The sequence below is a fragment of the Ictidomys tridecemlineatus genome, chromosome 1 (genome assembly GCF_052094955.1).
Source record: "Ictidomys tridecemlineatus isolate mIctTri1 chromosome 1, mIctTri1.hap1, whole genome shotgun sequence".
Classification (NCBI taxonomy): domain Eukaryota; kingdom Metazoa; phylum Chordata; class Mammalia; order Rodentia; family Sciuridae; genus Ictidomys; species Ictidomys tridecemlineatus.
The window spans coordinates 91,422,890-91,442,976 of NC_135477.1; the positions used below are offsets into that span (position 1 = coordinate 91,422,890).

At 32.5% G+C, this 20,087-nt stretch overlaps 1 protein-coding gene across 6 annotated transcripts in view; it reads right to left on the reverse strand.

The window, feature by feature from the left end:
- Ssbp2 (single stranded DNA binding protein 2) overlaps positions 1 to 20,087 on the reverse strand; it is a 332,846-nt gene that overhangs the window by 196,435 nt on the left and 116,324 nt on the right. For all 6 annotated transcript variants that reach the window (XM_040273490.2, XM_021724853.3, XM_021724768.3 and 3 more), the window contains one exon: positions 6,795 to 6,879. In XM_040273490.2, coding sequence (XP_040129424.1) covers positions 6,795 to 6,879 — 85 coding nt within the window. The remainder of the gene's footprint in view (positions 1 to 6,794; positions 6,880 to 20,087) is intronic.

Below are 20,087 nucleotides of genomic sequence, written 5' to 3' on the forward strand. Positions count from 1 at the left end.
TGTAAATTTTATATGCCCTGGGAAACCAACATACTTGTGTTACTTGCTTTATTGAGGAATTTGCTTTATTGTGGTGTTCTGGAACTGGATCCATAATATCTCTAAGGTATGCCTATATTTGATTTTCTGTAAAAATCTTTGTGAGGTATTCATAAAAACATTCATTATAAATTAAAAAATAGAAAATTAAAAATAAACAATAATTTATATTTAATTATAAAAATATATCTCAAGAGTTATAACTGTTAAAATAATATTTTCTAGATGTTATATTTTTTAGGCCAGAGTACAAAAGTCAGCCACTTGTTATCAACAATTATGACTCAAGTTTATCAGTTTACCTGAAAATTTAAGAAATTTTAAACATTTTCAGTTTTCTGACTAACAGATTACTACATCCCGTTAATATTTTTAAACATTTATTATTTGACATACCTTGGGGAAAAAGAAATATAATTTCCTACTCTCAAGAAGCTCATTAGAATAATTTGATTTCATACCATCATATTAAAGCGGTAAATATATTTTTGCTCCATATTTGCTTTAGGACAATTAAGCAATCTTCGATCGCACCAGAGAACTAAAATCATAATCACTGTATTTATTTTTTGTTAAACATTTAGTAGTATATATTAATAATTTTCTTAAATATTTTGGAAATAAATGAAAAAAGAAAGAAATTCCAGCAGAGTAGAGGAAGTAGAGCTGGGGAAGGGAAGAAAGGAGAGAAAGAGGAAGTAATGGGGTTCAAGTGGAGTAAATTATATTCCATACATGCATAATTATGTCAAAATGAACCTGAATATTATGTAGAACTATAATGCACTAATAAAAACATTTTTAAAAGGGTATGCCTAATCAAAAAGTAAAAATAAAAATACAATTCCATATTAATCTGTAGCAGAAAAAAATTAGAAAAACGTTAACCCCAAGTAAAAACATTGTTTATGACTTCAGAGTAAGGTAGAAAAACACACTAAAGAAAATAAAATCTAGTCCAATAAATTTCACAAGTTAATAGGAATTAATTTTAATCACTTGGTATGATTGTTTTGTTTTTTAATAATATATAATAATAATTTTATAACTCAGATGAACCTGGTTTTAACTCAGCAAAAAGAAAGGACCAAGTCTCTTTCCCAGCCATGTGACAATATAATTGCCCTACAGTAAAGTCTCTTCTTTTGTAAAATGAACTTTGAATTATTAAATTTTCTTCCAATATGTCCTATCTTATTCTCCATTCACCTCTAGAAACCAACAGGCAGATATACTTTATAATATGTCACAGCAGAAAGGAAACACCAGATTTGTTTACAAATCATTCCTAGATTTTTCTGCGACTATTTCTCAAAGATGAATCACAGCAATAACTGTAAACACATTAAAAACTACTGTGCATGTTATTTTTATAAAGTTAATTACTTTAAATATGTTTAAAATAAAAAATATAGAAAGCTATGCAAAATACAACTCACCACATTATAAAATATATAAAGCAAACACACTTGTAACTACCACCATGGTCAAGTAAACCAGAATTTTGTCACCCATTTCAGAAGCCCTTTCTATGAGGCCACTCCATTCATATTTTCTTCCTAACCACCAAAAGTAACAATTAGCCTAATTTGTAATCATTTCCTTGTGAATTTTATAACTTTTCCATTCAAAAGTGCATTCCTAAACACTATTTTTTTTAAAAGAGAGAGAGAGAGAGAGAGAGAGAGAGAGAAGTTTCTTTAATATTTATTTTTTAGTTTTCGGCGGACACAACATCTTTGGGGTTTTTTTTGTTTGTTTGTTTTTGTTTTTTATGTGGTACTGAGGATCAAACCCCAGGCCGCACGCATGCCAGGCAAGCACACTACCGCTTGAGCCACATCCCCAGCCCTCCTATACACTATTAACTGTTTACTTCTAAGTGCATCTTATGTTATATGAGCAACACAACACGTATTGATACTAAGTATTTAACTTCTTTTATTTTAAAATATAAATGCAAGACCAAAGTTTCACTCATCTTAAAAGTTTTCTCTTTTTCTCATAATAATTGTGCACAGGATGATTTTTTGAGGAAAAATATATTAATACTGCATGTGTAATCATTTGGCAAATGATAAAATAACAAAAGTCCATACTCTAACAGGCAATGCTCAGTAAAGAAGAAATACAAATACATGAAAAAATGTTCAACATCTCTAACAATTAGGGAAATGCGAATAAAAACTACATTGAGATTCCATCTCACTCCAGTCAGAATAATAATTATCAAGAATACAAACAGTAATAAATGTTGGTGAGAATGTGGGGGGAAAGTATATATTGCTGGTGGGACTGTAAATTGGTGCAACCACTCTGGAAAACAGTTTGGAGATTACTCAGAAAGTTTGGAGATTACTCAGAAAGTTTGGAAAGGAACTACCATTTTATCTCATTATCCCACTCCTCAGTATATATCCAAAAGATTTAAAATTAACATACTACAGTGATATATCCACATCAATATTTATAGCAGCTCAATTTGCAATAGCCAAGTCATGGAACCTCATTCAGATGCCAATAAACAGATGAATGAATAAAGAATGTGATACACACAAACACACACACACACACACACACACACACACACACACGCACGCACGCACGCACACAAATGGAGTATTACTAAGCCATAAAGAAGAACGTCTTTATGACATTTGGCAGCAATGGATGGATCTGAAGACTATCATACTAAGTGAAATAAGCCAGTTCCCAAAAACCAAAGGTCAAATGTTTTCTAATATGTGAAAACTAATCCACAATAAGGGGTAGGGATAAGGGGAAGAATAGAAGTCAGTAGATTAGACAATGGGAAATGGAAGGGAGGGAACAGGGGTAGGTAAAGGAAAAATAGTGGAATGAATCTGACATAATTTTCCCATGTACATATATGAAAACAACACTATGAATCCCACCATCATGTACATCCATAAGAATGGGATCCTAACTAGAATAATATATTTTCCATGCTTCTATAAGCATATCGAAATAGATTCTGCTGTCATGAATAACTAAAAAGAACCAATAAATTAAAATATTAAAACATTAAAACATTCAAAATCTGGAATAATAATTACAAAAAAATATTAAAAATTATAGAATGAAAGACAAGTTTCAGTGAGGATGTGCAGAAAAAGGATTTCTGTAAACTACTATCATAAATGTAAACTGGTGCAACCATTTTGAAAAACAGTATGAAGATTTCTTGAAAAACTAAAAACCAATTTACCATTTGATCCAGCAATCCCACTTGTAGGTACAAATTCAAAGAAATTGAATATCCAAGAAATATCCAATGTCTACTTTAGATCATTTGTAATACCGAGATATAGAATCAACCTAAATAAAATGTAGTATATATACACAACAGAATAATAGACTTGAAAATAAAGCAAATTTTGCCATTTGCAACAAATGAAACTAGAGGACATGTTAAACTAAATAAGCCAGTCACAGAGGAGAAATACACAGAGGAGATAAATCTTAGTTTTATGTAGAATCTAAAAAGATCAAACCTATACAAACAGAAAGTACAATGGTGGTTTGCCATGAACTGAGAAGAGGGAGAAATGGTGAGGTACTGGTCAAAATACACAAAATCATGTAATATAAATTCTGGACATCTAATATTCAACATTGGGCATACGATTAACAATATTGTCTACTTAAAAATTCACTGAAAGATTATATTGTATGTTTAGTACCCTTACTGCAAAAGGAAAAACAAAAATTAGAGGTGGAGAAATCTTTTGAAGATCACAGATAAGTTTATGGCATTGATTTTGAGGATGGTTGTTGCATAGGTATACCTCTTGCCAAACACATCAAATTATAGATATTACATATCTATAGCTTTTTGTATGTCAATAACACGTCAAAAAAGGAGTTAAAAATAAAAGATGGCTGAAAATTTATCTATTTAGTTTATAAATGTCTCTCAATATATACATATGCAAAAAAAGCACAAATGACTTTTATGAGCAATGCTAAATGTCTATGTATGTAATATGATTGTAGGAAAAATATATGACCATTTTTCAATTTAAATTTTATTTTTCAAAGTTTTTAATTTTCCAATTTCAGAAGAGAAACAAGAACTCATCAAAAGATGAAAACGACCTTTAAGGTAACTTTTCTAGATAAGGATTTAGAAATTTTATATATATATAAAAGTTGAATCCAAATATCCAAAGATAGTAACTTCAACATTTTAGCCTATTTTTAATGGAAAGGATTATTGATTATTTACCTTAGTATATCTCCATTGTTTCTTTAAGAAAAAGCAATTTGTCATTATATAATTAGTTATACAGGTAAGAAGTAAAATAAAAAGACTAATTTTCAGGAAATCCTTATGAAACATATCAGGATTTACACATGCAATAAGTAAGTATTTTTCTATTCTGAAGAACACAGGTATTAAAGGAAATATTTTTTCAGTATACTTTCTTGAGAACTACCTTAAAGTTCAATAGATAAACATATTAGTTACCCATTTAGGAATCATTCGATAATGAACTGTAGCACAGAAATATAACATTCTAGAATTTTACAAAAATCTTATTGCTTATTCTTGAAAAACTAAAAACTGATTTACCATTTGATGCAGCAATCCCACTTGTAGATATAAATTCAAAGAAATTGAATATCCAAGAAATATCCACGGTCCACTTTAGATCTCATAATAACCAGGATTTTAAAGCTTCTATATTTACACATTTAAACCATTATATTTACACATTATGTTGATCATTTTGAGAAATCATTTAGTATTAATAAATCAGGAAATCTTCATGAAAATAAGTGATAGAAAGTAAATGTATTTCTAAAAATACAATTTTAATATAAAATTATATAAGTCAAATTTTATCTTTTATCAATTCCTAATTTTGAAAAAGTTGGGCATGTATCAATACTCCTAAGATGGCTTAAAGATTTAATAAAAATGCTATCTATGAATAAATTGAATCTCTTAATACTAAAAATTTAATATAAAATTAAACACTTGATAAAGTGTGTTAATATTCATACTGTGTTATTAAACCCAATACTAAATTTTTTATAAACTACTTTTCTAGGACCAAATAACATGGTAAAAAGTTGTTCTTACTTTAAATTCCACTCAATTTCACACCTACTTTTGGCCAACACTTATTTTCAAAAACTTTGAAATATTTAAGTGTATTTCTAAACCTAATAAGTATGAATAGTCTTTGAAATTTTGAAAGTGACTTATGAATGCCGAGATGATAATGATGAAGATGAAAGTGTAATGACAATATGGTAATTTATCTAATATTTCTAGAAATAGCTACTTAATTAGTTCAATAGCCCCCATAAGATCTTTATAGTGAACAGCAGGGTGTATCTTTCTACACAAAAGAATTTTGAAAAAATACTTACATAATTAATTTAGTAAACTATACATTGTCAAATATTATGCCTCTTTTACAAGTAGCAAAGTAAAATTGTACAGAGAAATACTGTGTCCTGCCTGGGCCCTGACTTATCTATTACCTCCTTTGTTTTATGTGCAGTAGAATCCCCTACATACACCTTATGTCCAAGAGCTACTATTTAGTACATGTCAAGCTTATGAGTACAATCAACATCAGATGAGGTAATCATAAGCAATCAAGTTGGTACAGATTTAAAGAACTACAGTCCTGCCAGGTGCCCAAGATTTCATGTCTCTTAAATCTGCATACTCACTCTCCTGCTATTTTGAGGGGTTATAATTCTTCTAGCCAATTCAACTCTTAGGTCTAAGACTGAATTAGTTCCTGCATAAGAACAAAGACTTTTTTCCTTTAGAGCCCTGGATGTGATTTTTTAAGGACTTTTGCACAGAATGATGCTTCCTTCGACCAACTAGACAAGTATCCCTCTAGTTAAGTTTTAGGTGTTTGCTGTCAGATATTTCCCCAGGTTCCTGCCCCAATTCTACTTCTAAAAAAGGGAACTGAATTTCCACCATCCCAAATTCAATCTGTCCTTCTTTTACGATCTACTGTATAACTGTTTTTCCAGCCCCTTTAAAACACCTTTTCCTCATTCATACACGCAATTTTTCCCTAAAGAAAAATTCTCCTTCTTGTATTTCCTTTCTTTTTCCATCATTCTACTTCCTGATAAAATCAGCTTTCTAAAATTATTATCTTATTGTCTTAAAAATGCTCAAACCAAAGATAGTCCACTGACCTTCCTCAAGAATTTTTTTAAATCATATATTTATTTTTGTCTAGAATCTTCTGCTTTCTTGTTTGACATTTCCTTTAATCCATAACAAATTTTATTCGGTAAACTGAATTCAGTGGCAGGAACAGTCTTAAGATTTATAACAAAAATTTTCAAAGGGAGAATGGAATATTTGTGTGTATGTATTTGTGTGTATCTATTTAAAAATTGAGAAGTAACCATTTACAGAAATCTTGCCATAAATATCTTTGGAAACTAAAGAATTACTATCTCATATTTGTAAATCTGATATTTCACAAATCAGACATGCTTAACAATAAGAAATACTTTTAACAGTTAGGAGTTAGGCCTACTCTTTATCCTAAGCTTCAACAATATCTCAAATATACCTTTGTATTTCATTTTAAAATTATGAGCCTAAGTTTCAAGATGAAAAAGAAAAAAGAAAAGAAAACCAACCATTTCTTAAGTGCTAAGACAAAATAATAGACGACCCAAAGCATTTGGGTTAAAAAGAAAATTGATAGTATAACTTTGTAAAGCGTATGTTCACTTACATAATCATGGAAGGCTTTTGCTTCACTTGAGTGTTCACATGTTTCCCGTCTCTCTGGAGCTGCACAGTAGAGATCCCAAAATACACTAAAAAAGTAATTATGGTAACATTAAGAAAATCCTGTAACACCAATATGAGAAATCAAAATTCCAAAAGTATCAGACATATTATTCTTCATATAAACTTTTTCTTATTAAGGGCAAGTATTTCTTTATAAGATTTAAATTCAGGAAAGGCATATCATCTAATAATCAGGTATAACATCTAGCTATACTTCAGAAATGCTAAATAAGATTTTTCTAGAAGGATAAAATAATTTTAAATCAGCCCCCCATCTCACCTCCAGTGGTCCTAGGGATTGATCTCAGTGCCTTACAAAAAAACAAATAAATAAATAATAATAATTCAATAACTTTCATTCTTACAATTGGCTATTTATGCATTTACACTTGAGTGAGGTAATTATAATACTTTTTCCAATTTTCCCATGAAATATGACATGGAAACAGTAAGTACTATCCTAATTTAATAACTAAGAAATAAGGTGGTTCATTAATTTTTTTCAATATAATACTTCTCCAACTCAAAGGTCAACACTCTGACCATTAAATTACATTAACCAAACAAATATATTTTCTTAAAATATTGTCTTCTTTTCCCTTAAAATAACAAAGTAGGTCAGTAATCTTGAAAATAAAATGATCCATTCTAACTTCTTTTCTTTTTCTCATTTCAAAAGGTTCTGTTTCTTATAAAACATAAGGCTTTGGTCATCTTTCTATCTACCAAATTAACAATGAGCATGAGCAAGGAATTAAAAAATCAGGAAAGCAAATATTTTGAAGTATTGGTAATTAATAAAGGCAATTATAATAATCAATAAAATTATTTTTATTCCAATTCTATAGAAATGAAAAGTAGGCTAAACCAACTACTCAAGAGTAAATATATGTAAATCAATGGAAGTGTAACTGATGTGATTCTGCAATCTGTATACGGGGTAAAAATGGGAGTTCATAACCCACTTGAATCAAAGTGTGAAATATGATATATCAAGAACTATGTAATGTTTTGAACAACCAGCAATAAAAAAAGAGTAAATATATTGAAGTAGGATATATCTGAGAAAGAAGCCAGTTCTGCAAATCACCAACTAACAGAGCCCTTAAGCAAGTGGTTTAAACTGATCAGAAACACAATTTCCTCCCCTATAAAGTGGGTTTTTTGAGAAGATTAATTTATACAACACAATCACAGTGCCTGACATATAACAAGCATATCATTAATAATATCATCAGTGCTATAATTAGCTTTCAAAAAAATTTAAAATCATGTATTTTAAGGCAGGTGACTGTGACAAGGGCTCAGGTAATGACAGTTCAATAAAATTTGGTAAATTGAATCTGTAATTTCTTTTGACCTCTGAAGACTCATTTGGTTTGGATCTCTCCTCAACTAAGGGCAAAATATTCAGTAGAGAGTATAACTCAAAGTAAGTTCACAACTAATTCAGCAAAATAAGATTACCCTCAGAGATGAAAAAATTAAAGACTTGAGTACTGCCATAATTTCCTTTAATGTCTTTATTATTTCCTTTCCTATTAAATGGAAAGAAAATCCATATTCTTTTCTTATTAGATTTCTACAAAAAGCAAGACATATAAGGAAGATATTAAAGAGAAAATAATTTAAGTAAATTTCAATCTTTTTAGGAGAGTGAAAGTTAAAGTTGTAGTTGGCCTCCAACAGCCCCACTGGGAAAAAGAGTTTACACTCAAAGATATTCAAGGGTACACCTAAAAGTCTTCTACTTGGATCAGTGTGTTATGAATTATAGTATATTGCAATTACTTGTTTTCAGGTTCTAAGAACCTGCAAAGCCCTTAAAGTCAAATTTTTAATGTAGTCTTTAAATTGTACTTAGATTAATAATAGGATATTATATTTAATATTATGGAACAGTTTAATATCCCTTCTCTGTCACTAATTTTCTAGCAAATATCATAAGAGCTCTCCTTGAAATTATTTGAATATATTACTTAAATATATTAAAATATTATTAAAAGATTGTCTTACACAATGATCTTAAGGGGAAATAAATTTTATAGAATATGTCAAAAGTTATTAAATATGAGAAACAATTATTTACACCTGTATAATTAAATATTCATCTAAGAATATTAACATTGTTCTACTTTTATTGTTAAGTTTGTCCTATAAGTTTAGTATGGAAGGTCAAAAGTTCACAAGCTCAAGTTTAGAACAAGTTACTAAAATATAAATAATAAATTTATGTTATTTCTGAGAACTCCATATTATTTATATACAATCTTCTTTAATAAAAGTAAAGAAATTATCCTTTCAAAAATTTACTCATGGCAAGCCCTGTTCTAGGTCTCATCCTGTAGTGCCTAAGACATGTATGTCCATTCTCTTCTGTGAATTCACAATATCTATTCCATCAATTCAAACATTGATACAGAGGTCACCAGAAAGATATATGATGAGAGGAGATTAAAGAATACTCATACAAATAGGGCAAATCTTCAATTTAAAAAAAAAACTCTATTCATTAGGACAGTTTCATAATTAAGTCTATAATAATCTTGAGATATATGTCATGAAACTTAAAAAATAAAATTAATAAAAATTAAATATGGACAGATTTAATTTTAGTGCTAGGATATTCATGTTTGAACATATGCTTTATGTATTTCATAATCATTGTATGTTCTTATACCTAAGAGTTACAGATGGGAAAGATATTTCAAAATTTTGTCTTTCCTAGAAAGTTCAATCATGTTTGGCCTCAGTACTATGCACCATAACTGCTACAATATTGTTATGGTTTCAATGTAAGGTGTCCCTCAAAAGCTCACATGTGAAACAATGCAAGAAGGTTCTAAGGAGAAATGATTTGGTTGTAAGAAGAGTCTTAACCCAATCAGTGATATAATCCTCTAATAGGGATTAACTGAGTGGTAGATTAGTGGCTGGAGGAGGTGGGAATTGTGGCATGGCTTTGGGTATATATTTGTAGCTATCCAGTGGAGTTTTTCTCTCAACTTCCTGACCACCATGATGTGAGCTGCTTTCCTCTGCCACACTCTCCAGCCATGATATCCTTCCTCACCTTGAGCCCAGAGGAATGGGAGCCCTCTGTCAACCTTTGAAACCATGAGCTCTCAAATAAACTTTTCCTCCTCTACAATTGTGCTGGTTGGATCCTTTAGGTACAGCAGCAGAAAAGCTAACTAAAACAAATATCATCTTAATATTGGAAAACAATTAGCTATATCACATTATCAATAACAACAAAAGACCAAAGTACATTATTTTAGTCCACATTCCAAAAGTGATCCATGCTTGGCTTTGTGGGAGAATAGAAAATCTCTTACCTTTTACAGTCTCAGTTTGTAATTTTTAAGCAGGTTAAAACCTATGAATACTTTGTGAACTAAAAGTAAAATATAAACTACTTTTTCTTCTAATATTATATCAAATTTACATTAAATGCCTGGTCTATATAATGTTATGCCATATACTATCCCAGAAAAAAATAGACATATAATCAATGGCACATGTATGACTGTGAATCCAAAACCAGTGATAAGATAAGCTAAAAATTGCTTATTGCCTAAAACACCTAAATGAGGAAGTTATACCTCATTAAGTTATTAAAATTTCACAGATATGGGCAAATGCTTATAGCTCATATTATGACAATATGATGATTACCATGTGAAAATACAGACTTTCTCAAGAGGAAGAACTGAGATTTTCAGGAGGTTCATAGTAAAACTTGATTTGTCCATTGGGGAGATTTCATTGGTGAATATTAGTGAACTGCTCTGAAAACCAACTCAATTTGTTACTTGATTCCTAAGAGGGCCAGAGTAAAAACTTCAGGATCTACGTAAACACAGACTGTTTTCTTCAACCACAGATTCTGAGAAAAAGGGGCTTCTCAATTTCTCTAATCCCTACACTTATTAAGCTTGGAAGGAATATATTATCTTTAAAATGTAGTGAATTCATAATCACACATAATGCTTTAGATTTATGCAGCATCTTTTTTCCTAAGTGAAAACAAGTGAAAAATCTGAATTTTACTAGTGAAAACAACAGAGGCTAAATACAGAGAAGCAAAATTTACAAAGTACTAAAATCTTTGGTCTTCTACAAGTATTATTAAAATCATCCTGCATAAGTCAACATCAAACATAGCGTCCCCAAATTGATTATTCTCACCCAAATACTTCAATTCCCAAAGGTGGCAATAAAGGTGACTGAGCTAGCTATTCATATCTCAAGGGAACACACAAAGAAAAATGGCTCTAAGAGATATCTACAATAGTGAATAAACATGCAAGATGTGTTTTAGAAAATAAGAATCTAATATAATTATGTATGTTTTATGCAGCTAACCAAACCCAGGACTTCTTGAAAATAAAAAGTTAAAAAATAAGAACCCTGTGGAAAATAATTTTCCTGTGGAACAAGCTATGTATTGTTAAATTCAAGACTTAATGGCTAAACAAGTCATTTCTCTCTGGCCTCAAAATATATCAGTGAATCTTAGTTACTCAAAATTCCTGCTATACTTTGGACTCCCAAAGGCCCATAAGGCTTCATCTCCAGTGTGGTACTTTTTTAGAGGTGGTAATAAGTTTAACAGGTGGACCTTAGCAGAAGGTTTCTCGTCAGTGGGTGTGTGTCCTTGAAAGGAACAGAGGGACCCCAGTACTTCTCTTCCTTTTTCTCTTTCCTTTTTGTCCCAGACATTGAATGGGTTACTCTTCCATGAGCTTCTACCATGATGAGCTACTATAGTCCCAAAGCAAACGGGACTAAAACCTCCAAACCTGTGAGCTAAAATAAGTCTTTTCTCTTTTTAAGTTGATTGTCTCAAAATTTGTTACAGTAATAGAAAACTGAATAACACAGTCTCTCTTGAAGAAAAACATCCATTCATAGGTGGTTATACTTAAAATATTTATATGCTCTTCACCTTTAAAACTTTCAAATACATGCACATTATTATCCCTTAGGCTTCCTTAATACTTCTTTTTTATATTTATTTTTTAGTTGTTGTTGGACATAATGCTTTTATTTTACTTATTTATTTTTATGTGGTGCTGAGGATTGAACTCAGGGCCTCACACGTCTCCCTTCAATTCCCAAAGATGGCAATAAAGGTGACTTAGCTAGCTATTCAATCTCAAAAGAACACACAAAGCAAAATGGTTTGTGGAAAACCTTAGCTCTACTACTAAGCCACAACCCCAGCCTAACCTTAATACTTCTTCAAATAAAAGCACAAAATCTTATTTCACTATCATAAAATGTTTGCAATCCTCCTGAATTAATAAATTCATATTTTAAAGTATGACCAAAAATAGTTAACATGTATTGAGTATGTACAAAATTCAAGCATCACATATTAAGCACTATATATTTAGCATTTGATCTTCCTATTATTATCCCCGTTTTATATATGAGTGAACTGAGACTGAAAAAAGTTAAATAATTTGCCTAAAGCCACAGAGTTAGTGACACAACTGGACTTGAATTTTTTTCTCCCTGTACTGAGTCTTGAACCCAAGTCTCACATATGCTAGGCAAGTGCTCTATTTTTAAGCTTCATCCCCAACCCTTTTTTAAATTTTAAGACAGGATCTTGCTAAATTACTGACGCTGGCCTTGAACTTGTGATCATTCCTGCCTCAGCTCCTGAGTTGCTGGGAGTAGCTAGGATTATAGGTGTAGTGCACTGCCAGTACTCTGGCACATCACTATCCCTTTTGTTATTTTGAGGTAGGGTCTCACTAATTTGTCTCAAATTTTAATCCTCTCACTCAGCCTCCTGAGTGTAGTTCAGAATACAGACCTCTGCCACAGATCCTGGCTTGAACTTTTTAATAATTACATTATTTTGCTTCAAATGTGAGTATGGTATTAAGTGTCCACATTTCAATGATCTTTATTCTGATTATAGATAGGTTTATACAACTCTAGAAATCTGAATAGAATTAGCTATCAAAAGAATTTGTCCCAGATGAGACAGTAAGCACTGTTATCCTAAATTTGACCCTCATATTTTTAACCCATTTCCTGAGTATCCTTTGGAAACCACTAGCCTACCTTACATGCAACAGCCAGTGATCTATAGATGCCATAATATAGACAGAACTCAGGAAAGAAAACTTTTCTTAGTCCCTTTTTATATACTGTCTGGAACCTGCCTCTCCTGATACTCCAAAAGGAAATGCTACAAAAGTCCTATTAATAATAGTGGGCAACTGAATTCATCTCTGTGAGTAAGAAACATCATCTGGCAGAACTCCTGGCCATTCACCCACGCAGGACCTCCTGGTGCATGAGTAGGACCACTAGCATCAGCATCCACATCAAACTCCTGGTCAACCACCCATGCAGGAATACTGGCTGCTGCTCCCAGGCAGGACACCTAGCCATTGCCCACGTGCAGGAACTCCAGCTGCCACTCCCATAGGGACCCCCATCTGCCACCCAGTCACCTCCATCTAGGGACACTGCAGCCACTGACATAGTCCCTTACATGTGGTAGCCTATACCGGAGAACACAGCACAGGGTTTGGAGCCAGCCGCCAGTCATAACACGGATGCCACAGAGCTGCATCTCTGAACATGCCACCCATCAACACTGCCTGGCCCCACCCAACCCAACACCCAATTGGTGAAAGCAGCTACCTCCATCTGGGACACCTTCATTGCCATCTTTAATTGGGGCAACGCCCAGCTTGGAACACCAGCTGGGACTTAGAAGCAATTTCAAGGTATCTTCAGCCCCCAAATTTCCCCTCTCCCCAGCAGCCACTAACCAGGCACAGTGCTTGCAGCTACATGGCTGGTTTGTAGCTTGCAAAACCTGGTTCTGAAATGCCCAACACAAAACAGCTCTCCACAACAGGTGCACAGCCCCCAGAACTCAGCCCTCCAGACCTCAGGAGAGAAATGTTAGTGATTGGGAAGTAGAAAGGGAGAGGGTGAGATACAGTTTAGAGACTAAATTAGAGATCAGGAATTGTGAGGTTTGCAGGAGATATAATCACATAACATGAGTGAGCCCCAAAGGAGATCCTTGGGGTGCAGTCTCCCATCAGGGACCAAAAATGCTATACCCCACATCCAGGAGCTCGACCCACAAGATCAACCCTCCCCTCCTAATAACCTTCACTATCCTGAGAGTGGAGATACCAACAAACAAAAGCAACCCCACCTATTGAACGGGAAGGGAAACAGGAAAAATACTGATCTCCAGCAAAAATAATCCTGATATCATCCTTCAAGATTTTTTTTCCTCTTTCTCACTTCTCCTGCCCTCACACCTGCAACAGTTGTGCAACCAAATACATTTCATGAATTAGGCTATTGAGAACTTAAATGTCGGAATAGTCTATTATAGTTGTGTTGTATATTCTTTCATCTCCTATATTTACATTTTATAGTTTTCAAAATATTTTCGTTTTTTTACACTACTGTCTTCCTACTTCACTTTCTCTCTCTTCTCCTGCTACCAACCAACTTCTTTAGATTCCTCTTTCATGCTTTCTAAGATCTAATAACTCTATATCCTGACCTCCTACCTGCTCAACATCTCACCCTACACCTTACCCCCGGGTCTTTGTCCACCATCAGAAACTTTAAATCCTTTTGCAAACCTACTTTTTATATTGTAGATAATAATTGAACTCACCATTTCTGCATATTGTGACAAAACCATAAATGTCCTAATAGCAGCCATTTGGTTTAAGGTTGCATATTGTTTGTATTGGACTCTGTTAATATTCTTTCTCCAACTTAAAGGGGAGGAATTTAAACCCTTTAGAGACACTATAAGCCAATACGGTAAAAACTATAACATTTCAAATCCACGGTGCTAGAAGAGAAGACACACAAACAACATGAAAAAAACAAGGAAAGAAAGTGCCCCAAACAAGATACTACATTATTAGAATCCATGGCCAGCACAACAAAAGACATAAAAGAGGAGGAGTTCAGAATGTACATAATTTGAATGATTTTTGAATTAAAGGATGATATAAGAGAGCAAATATAGGCAGCAAAAGAACATTTTGATAAAGAGCTACATGAAGCAAATACATGAAGCAAAAAACTACTTCATTAAAGAGATACAGGTTCTGAAAAAAAAAAGGAATCTTTAAAATGAAAGAAATAATAAACCAAATTAAAAACCCAATAGAAAGCACCACCAACAGATTAGATCACTTGAAAGTCAAGGCCTCAGACAATGAAGACAAAATATATAATCTTGAAAAGAATGCTGACCACACAGTGGACGATGGTAAGAATACATGGCCAGAACATTCAAGAATTACAAGATAACAAAAAAAGACCAAATTTAAGAATTATTGGGATAGAGGAAGACATAGAGTTCCAAACTAAAGAAATGAACAATCTATTAAATGAAATAATATCAGGAAACTTTCCAAACATAAAGAATGAATTGGAAAATCAAATATAAGACACTTACAGGACAACAAATGCACAAAATCACATCAGATCCACACCAAGACACATTATAATGAAAATGCCTAGCATACAGAATAAGGAGATAATTTTAAAACTCACAATAGAAAGGAATTAGATTATATATAGTGGGGGACCAATTATGATTTCTGCAGATTGTTCAATCCAGACCCTGAAAGCTAGAAAATCGTGGAAAAACATATACCAAGCTCTGAAAGAAAATGAATGCCAACCAAGAATCTTATATACAGCAAAATTAAGCTTTAGATTTGATGATGAAATTAAAACTTTCCATGATAAATAAAAGTTAAAGAATTTACAACTAGAAAGCCTATACTACAGAACATCCTTGGCAAAATATTCCATGGAGAGGAAATGAAAAACAACAATGAAAAATAGCAAAGGAGAAAAAAATCAATCAAAGGAATAATTAAGTCAAGTTAAATATCAAAAATGAACAAAAATGACTGAGAAAACAAATCATGTCTCAATTATAATGGACTAAACTCACCAATAAAAAAACATAGACTGGCAGATTGGATTTTAAAAAAGACCCAACGATATGCTGCCTTCAAGAGACTTATCTCACCACAAACTGAAGGTGAAAGGTTAGCAAAAAAACATACTCACGTGGACTGTGAAAACAAGCAGGGGTTTCTATCCTCACTTCAAATAAAGTAGACATCAAGCTAAAGTTAATCAAAATATATCAAAAAGGACATTTCATACTGCTTACAGGAACCATACATCAACAAGGCATAACAATTATAAATATATATGCCCCAAACAATGGAGCATCTACATTCATCAAACAAACTCTTCTCAATTTCAAGAGTCAAATAGACCACAATACAAGTGACTTTAACACACCTCTTTCATTTATCACGATGAACACTACAGAAATACAGAAGATAATTAAAAATTATTTTGAAAATTTGTACACCTCTTTCATCACTGGATAGATCTTCCAAACAAAGACTAAACAAAGAAACTATAGAAATCAAGAATACAATCAAGAACTTAGACTTAACAGACATATTTAGAATATTGCATCCTTCAACAAGTGAATATGCTTTCTTCTCAGCAGCACATGGATTCTTCTCTAAAATATGCATTTATTATGCCACAAATCAACTCTTGGCAAATTCAAAAAAGTAGAGATCTACCCTGCATTCTAACAGATCATAATGGAATGAAATTAGAAATCAATAATAAAATAAAAAATAGAAGCTACTCTAACACCTAGGGACTAAATAATATGCTATTGAACGAATAATGGGTTCAAAAGACATCAAAGAGGAGATTAAAAAAAATCTTAGAGGTGAATGAGAACATAGATGCAACATATCAAAATCTCTGGGACACTATGAAGGCAGTACTAAAAAGAAAGTTCATATATGGAGTTCATTCCTTAAAAGAAGAAAAAAATCAAAAAATAAAAATGACCTAACATTACATCTCAAAGCCTTAGAAAAAAGAACAAATCAACACCAAAAGCAGAACACAGGAAATAATTGATACCTGAACCACACTAACAAAGACCAGAAGAAAGAAAACTCAAATTTCTAACATCTGTGATGAAAAAGGAATTATCACAATGAACACTACAGAAATACAGAAGATAATTAAAAATTATTTTGAAAAATTATACTCCAATAAAATAGAAAATATCAAAGGCATCAACAAATTTCTAGAGTCATATGATTTGATCAAACTGAATCAGGATGATATACACAAGGTAAACAGATCAATTTCAAGCAATGAAATAGAAGACTCCATCAGAAGGCTACCAAAGAAAAGCCCAGTACCAGATAGACACACAGCTAAGTTCTACAAGAACTTCAAAGACAAACTAATACAAATACTCCTCAAATTATTTCATGAAACAGAATGAGTTTGGATGTGTTCCCTCTTTTTCTATGAGGCCAATATCACCCTGATTCCAAAACCAGACAAAGACACATCAAAGAAAGAAAACTTCAGACCAAATCTGTAATGAACATAGATGCAAAAAATTCTCAAAAAAATTCTGGCAAATCAAATATAAAAACATATCAAAAAGATAGTGCACCACGATCAAGTGGGATTCATCCTAGGGATGCATGGTTGGTTCAACATACGAAAATCAATAAATGTAATTCATCACATTAATAGACTTAAAGATAAGAATCATATGATCATCTCTATAGATGCAAAAAAACCATTCAACAAAATATAGCACCCCTTCATGTTCAAAGCAGTAGAAAAACTAGGGATTATAGAAACATATCTCAACATTGTAAAAGCTATCTTTGCTAAGACCCAGGCCAACATCATTCTAAATTGGAGGCATTCCCTCTAAAAACTAGAACAAGACAGGGATGCTCTCTTTTACCACTTCTATTTAACATTGTTCTTGAAACTCTAGCCAGAGCAATTAGACAGACAATAGAAATTAAAGGGATATGGATAGGAAAAGAAGAACTCAAACTATCACTATTTGCTGACAATGATTCTATACCTAGAAGATTCAAAAACTTCCATCAGAAAACTTCTAGAACTAATAAATGAATCCAGCAAAGTAGCAGAATATAAACTCAACACCCATAAATCAAAAGCATTTCTGTACATCAGTGTCAGTGACCAATGCTCTGAAAGAGAAACTAGGAAAACTACCCCATTTACAATATATATATATATGACAGATTCAAACAATTTCATGTATATATATATATATATATAAATGAAACAGATGAAACACCTACAATGAAAACTACAAAATGCTAAGGAAAGAAATTAAAGAAGACCTTAGAAGATGGAAAGATCTCCCTTGTTCTTGGATAGGCAGAATTAATATTATCAAAATGACCATACTGCCAAAAGTACTATACAGATTTAATGCAATTTCCATAAAAATCCCAATGGCATTCCTCACATAAGTTGAAAAAGAAGTCATGAAATTCATCTGGAAAATAAGAGACTCAGAATAACAAAAGCAATCCTTAGCAAGAAGAGTGAAGTAGGTGGCATCACTATACCAGGCTTTATATTAGAGACCAATAGTAACAAAAATGGCATGATATTTGGCACCAAAATAGACTTGTAGACCAATAGTACAGAATATAAGACACAGAGACAAACCCACATAAATACAGTTATCTCATATTAGACAAAGGCACCAAAAACATATATTAGGGAAAAGATAGCGTCTTCAACAAATGGTGCTGGGAAAACTGGAAATCCTCATGCAAAAAATGAAGCTAAGCCCCTATCTCTCACCATGCACAAAACTCAACTCAAAGTAGATAACTACCTAGGAATTAAACCCTGTGACTAATAGAAGAAAAAGTAGGCCCAAATCTTCATCATGTTGGATTAGGCCCCAACTTCCTTAATAAGATTCCTATAGCACAAGAAATAAAATCATAAATCAATCAAAAGGATAGATTCAAACAAAAAGCTTCTGCTCAGCAAAAAAATAAAATAAAATAAATCAGTGAGGTGACTAGAGAGCCTACAATTTGGGAACAAATTTTTACCACATGCACATCAAATATAGCACTAATCTCTAGGATATATAACTCAAAAATCTTAACATCAAAAAAAAAATACAACCCAATCAATAAATGGGCCAAGGAACTGAACAGATACTTCTCAGAAGAAGCTATACAATCAATCAACAAATATATGAAAAAAATGTTCAACATCTCTAGCAATTAGAGAAATGCAAATCAAAACTATTCTAAGATTTCATCTCACTCTAGTCAGAATGGCAGTTATTAAGAATACAAAAAACAATAAGTGTTGGCGAGGATGTGGGGAAAAAGGCACACTCTTACATTACTGATGGAACTGCAAATTGGTGTAACCAATCTGGAAAGCAGTATGGAGATTCCTTGGAAAACTTGGAATGGAACCACCATTTGACTCAGCTATCCCACTCCTAAGTCTATACCCAAAGGACTTAAAAACAGCATACTATAGGGACACAGCTACAACGATGTTTACAGCAGCACAATTCACAATAGTTGAACTGTGGAACCAACCTAGATGCCCTTCTGTAGATGAATGGGATTTTGATGGGAATTGCATTAAATCTGTATAGTACTTTTGGCAGTATGGTCATTTTGATAATATTAATTCTGCCTATCCAATGGGATATTATTCAGCATTAAAAGAGAATAAAATTATAGCATTTGCAGATAAATTGAATGAAGTTGGAGAATATAATACTAAGTGAAGTTAGCCAGTCCCAAAAAACCAAATGCCGAATGTTTTCTCTGATTTAAGGATGCTGATTCATAATTGAGGTGGGGGGGAAGGAGGATTAAATGAACTCTAGTTAGGGCAAAGGAGAGGGGAAGGGAGGGAACATGGGGGTAGGAAAGATGGTGGAATGAGATGGATATCATTATCCTAAGTACATGTATAGAGACACAAATGGTGTGACTCTACTTTATGCACAACAAGAGATATGAAAAATTGTGCTCTATATGTGTAATATGAATTGCAATGCATTCTATGTCATATATAACATTAAAATAAAAAAATAAAAAAGAATACAAACAACAATAAGTGTTGGGGAAAATGTGGGGAAAAAGGCATACTCATACATTGCTGGTGGAACTGCAAATTGGTGCAACTAATACGGAAAGCAGTATGGAGATTACTTGGAAAACTTGGGATGGAACCACCATTTGACCCAGCTATCCGATTACATGGTTTATACCCAAAGGACTAAAAACAGCATACTACAGTGACGCAGCCACATCAATGTTTATAG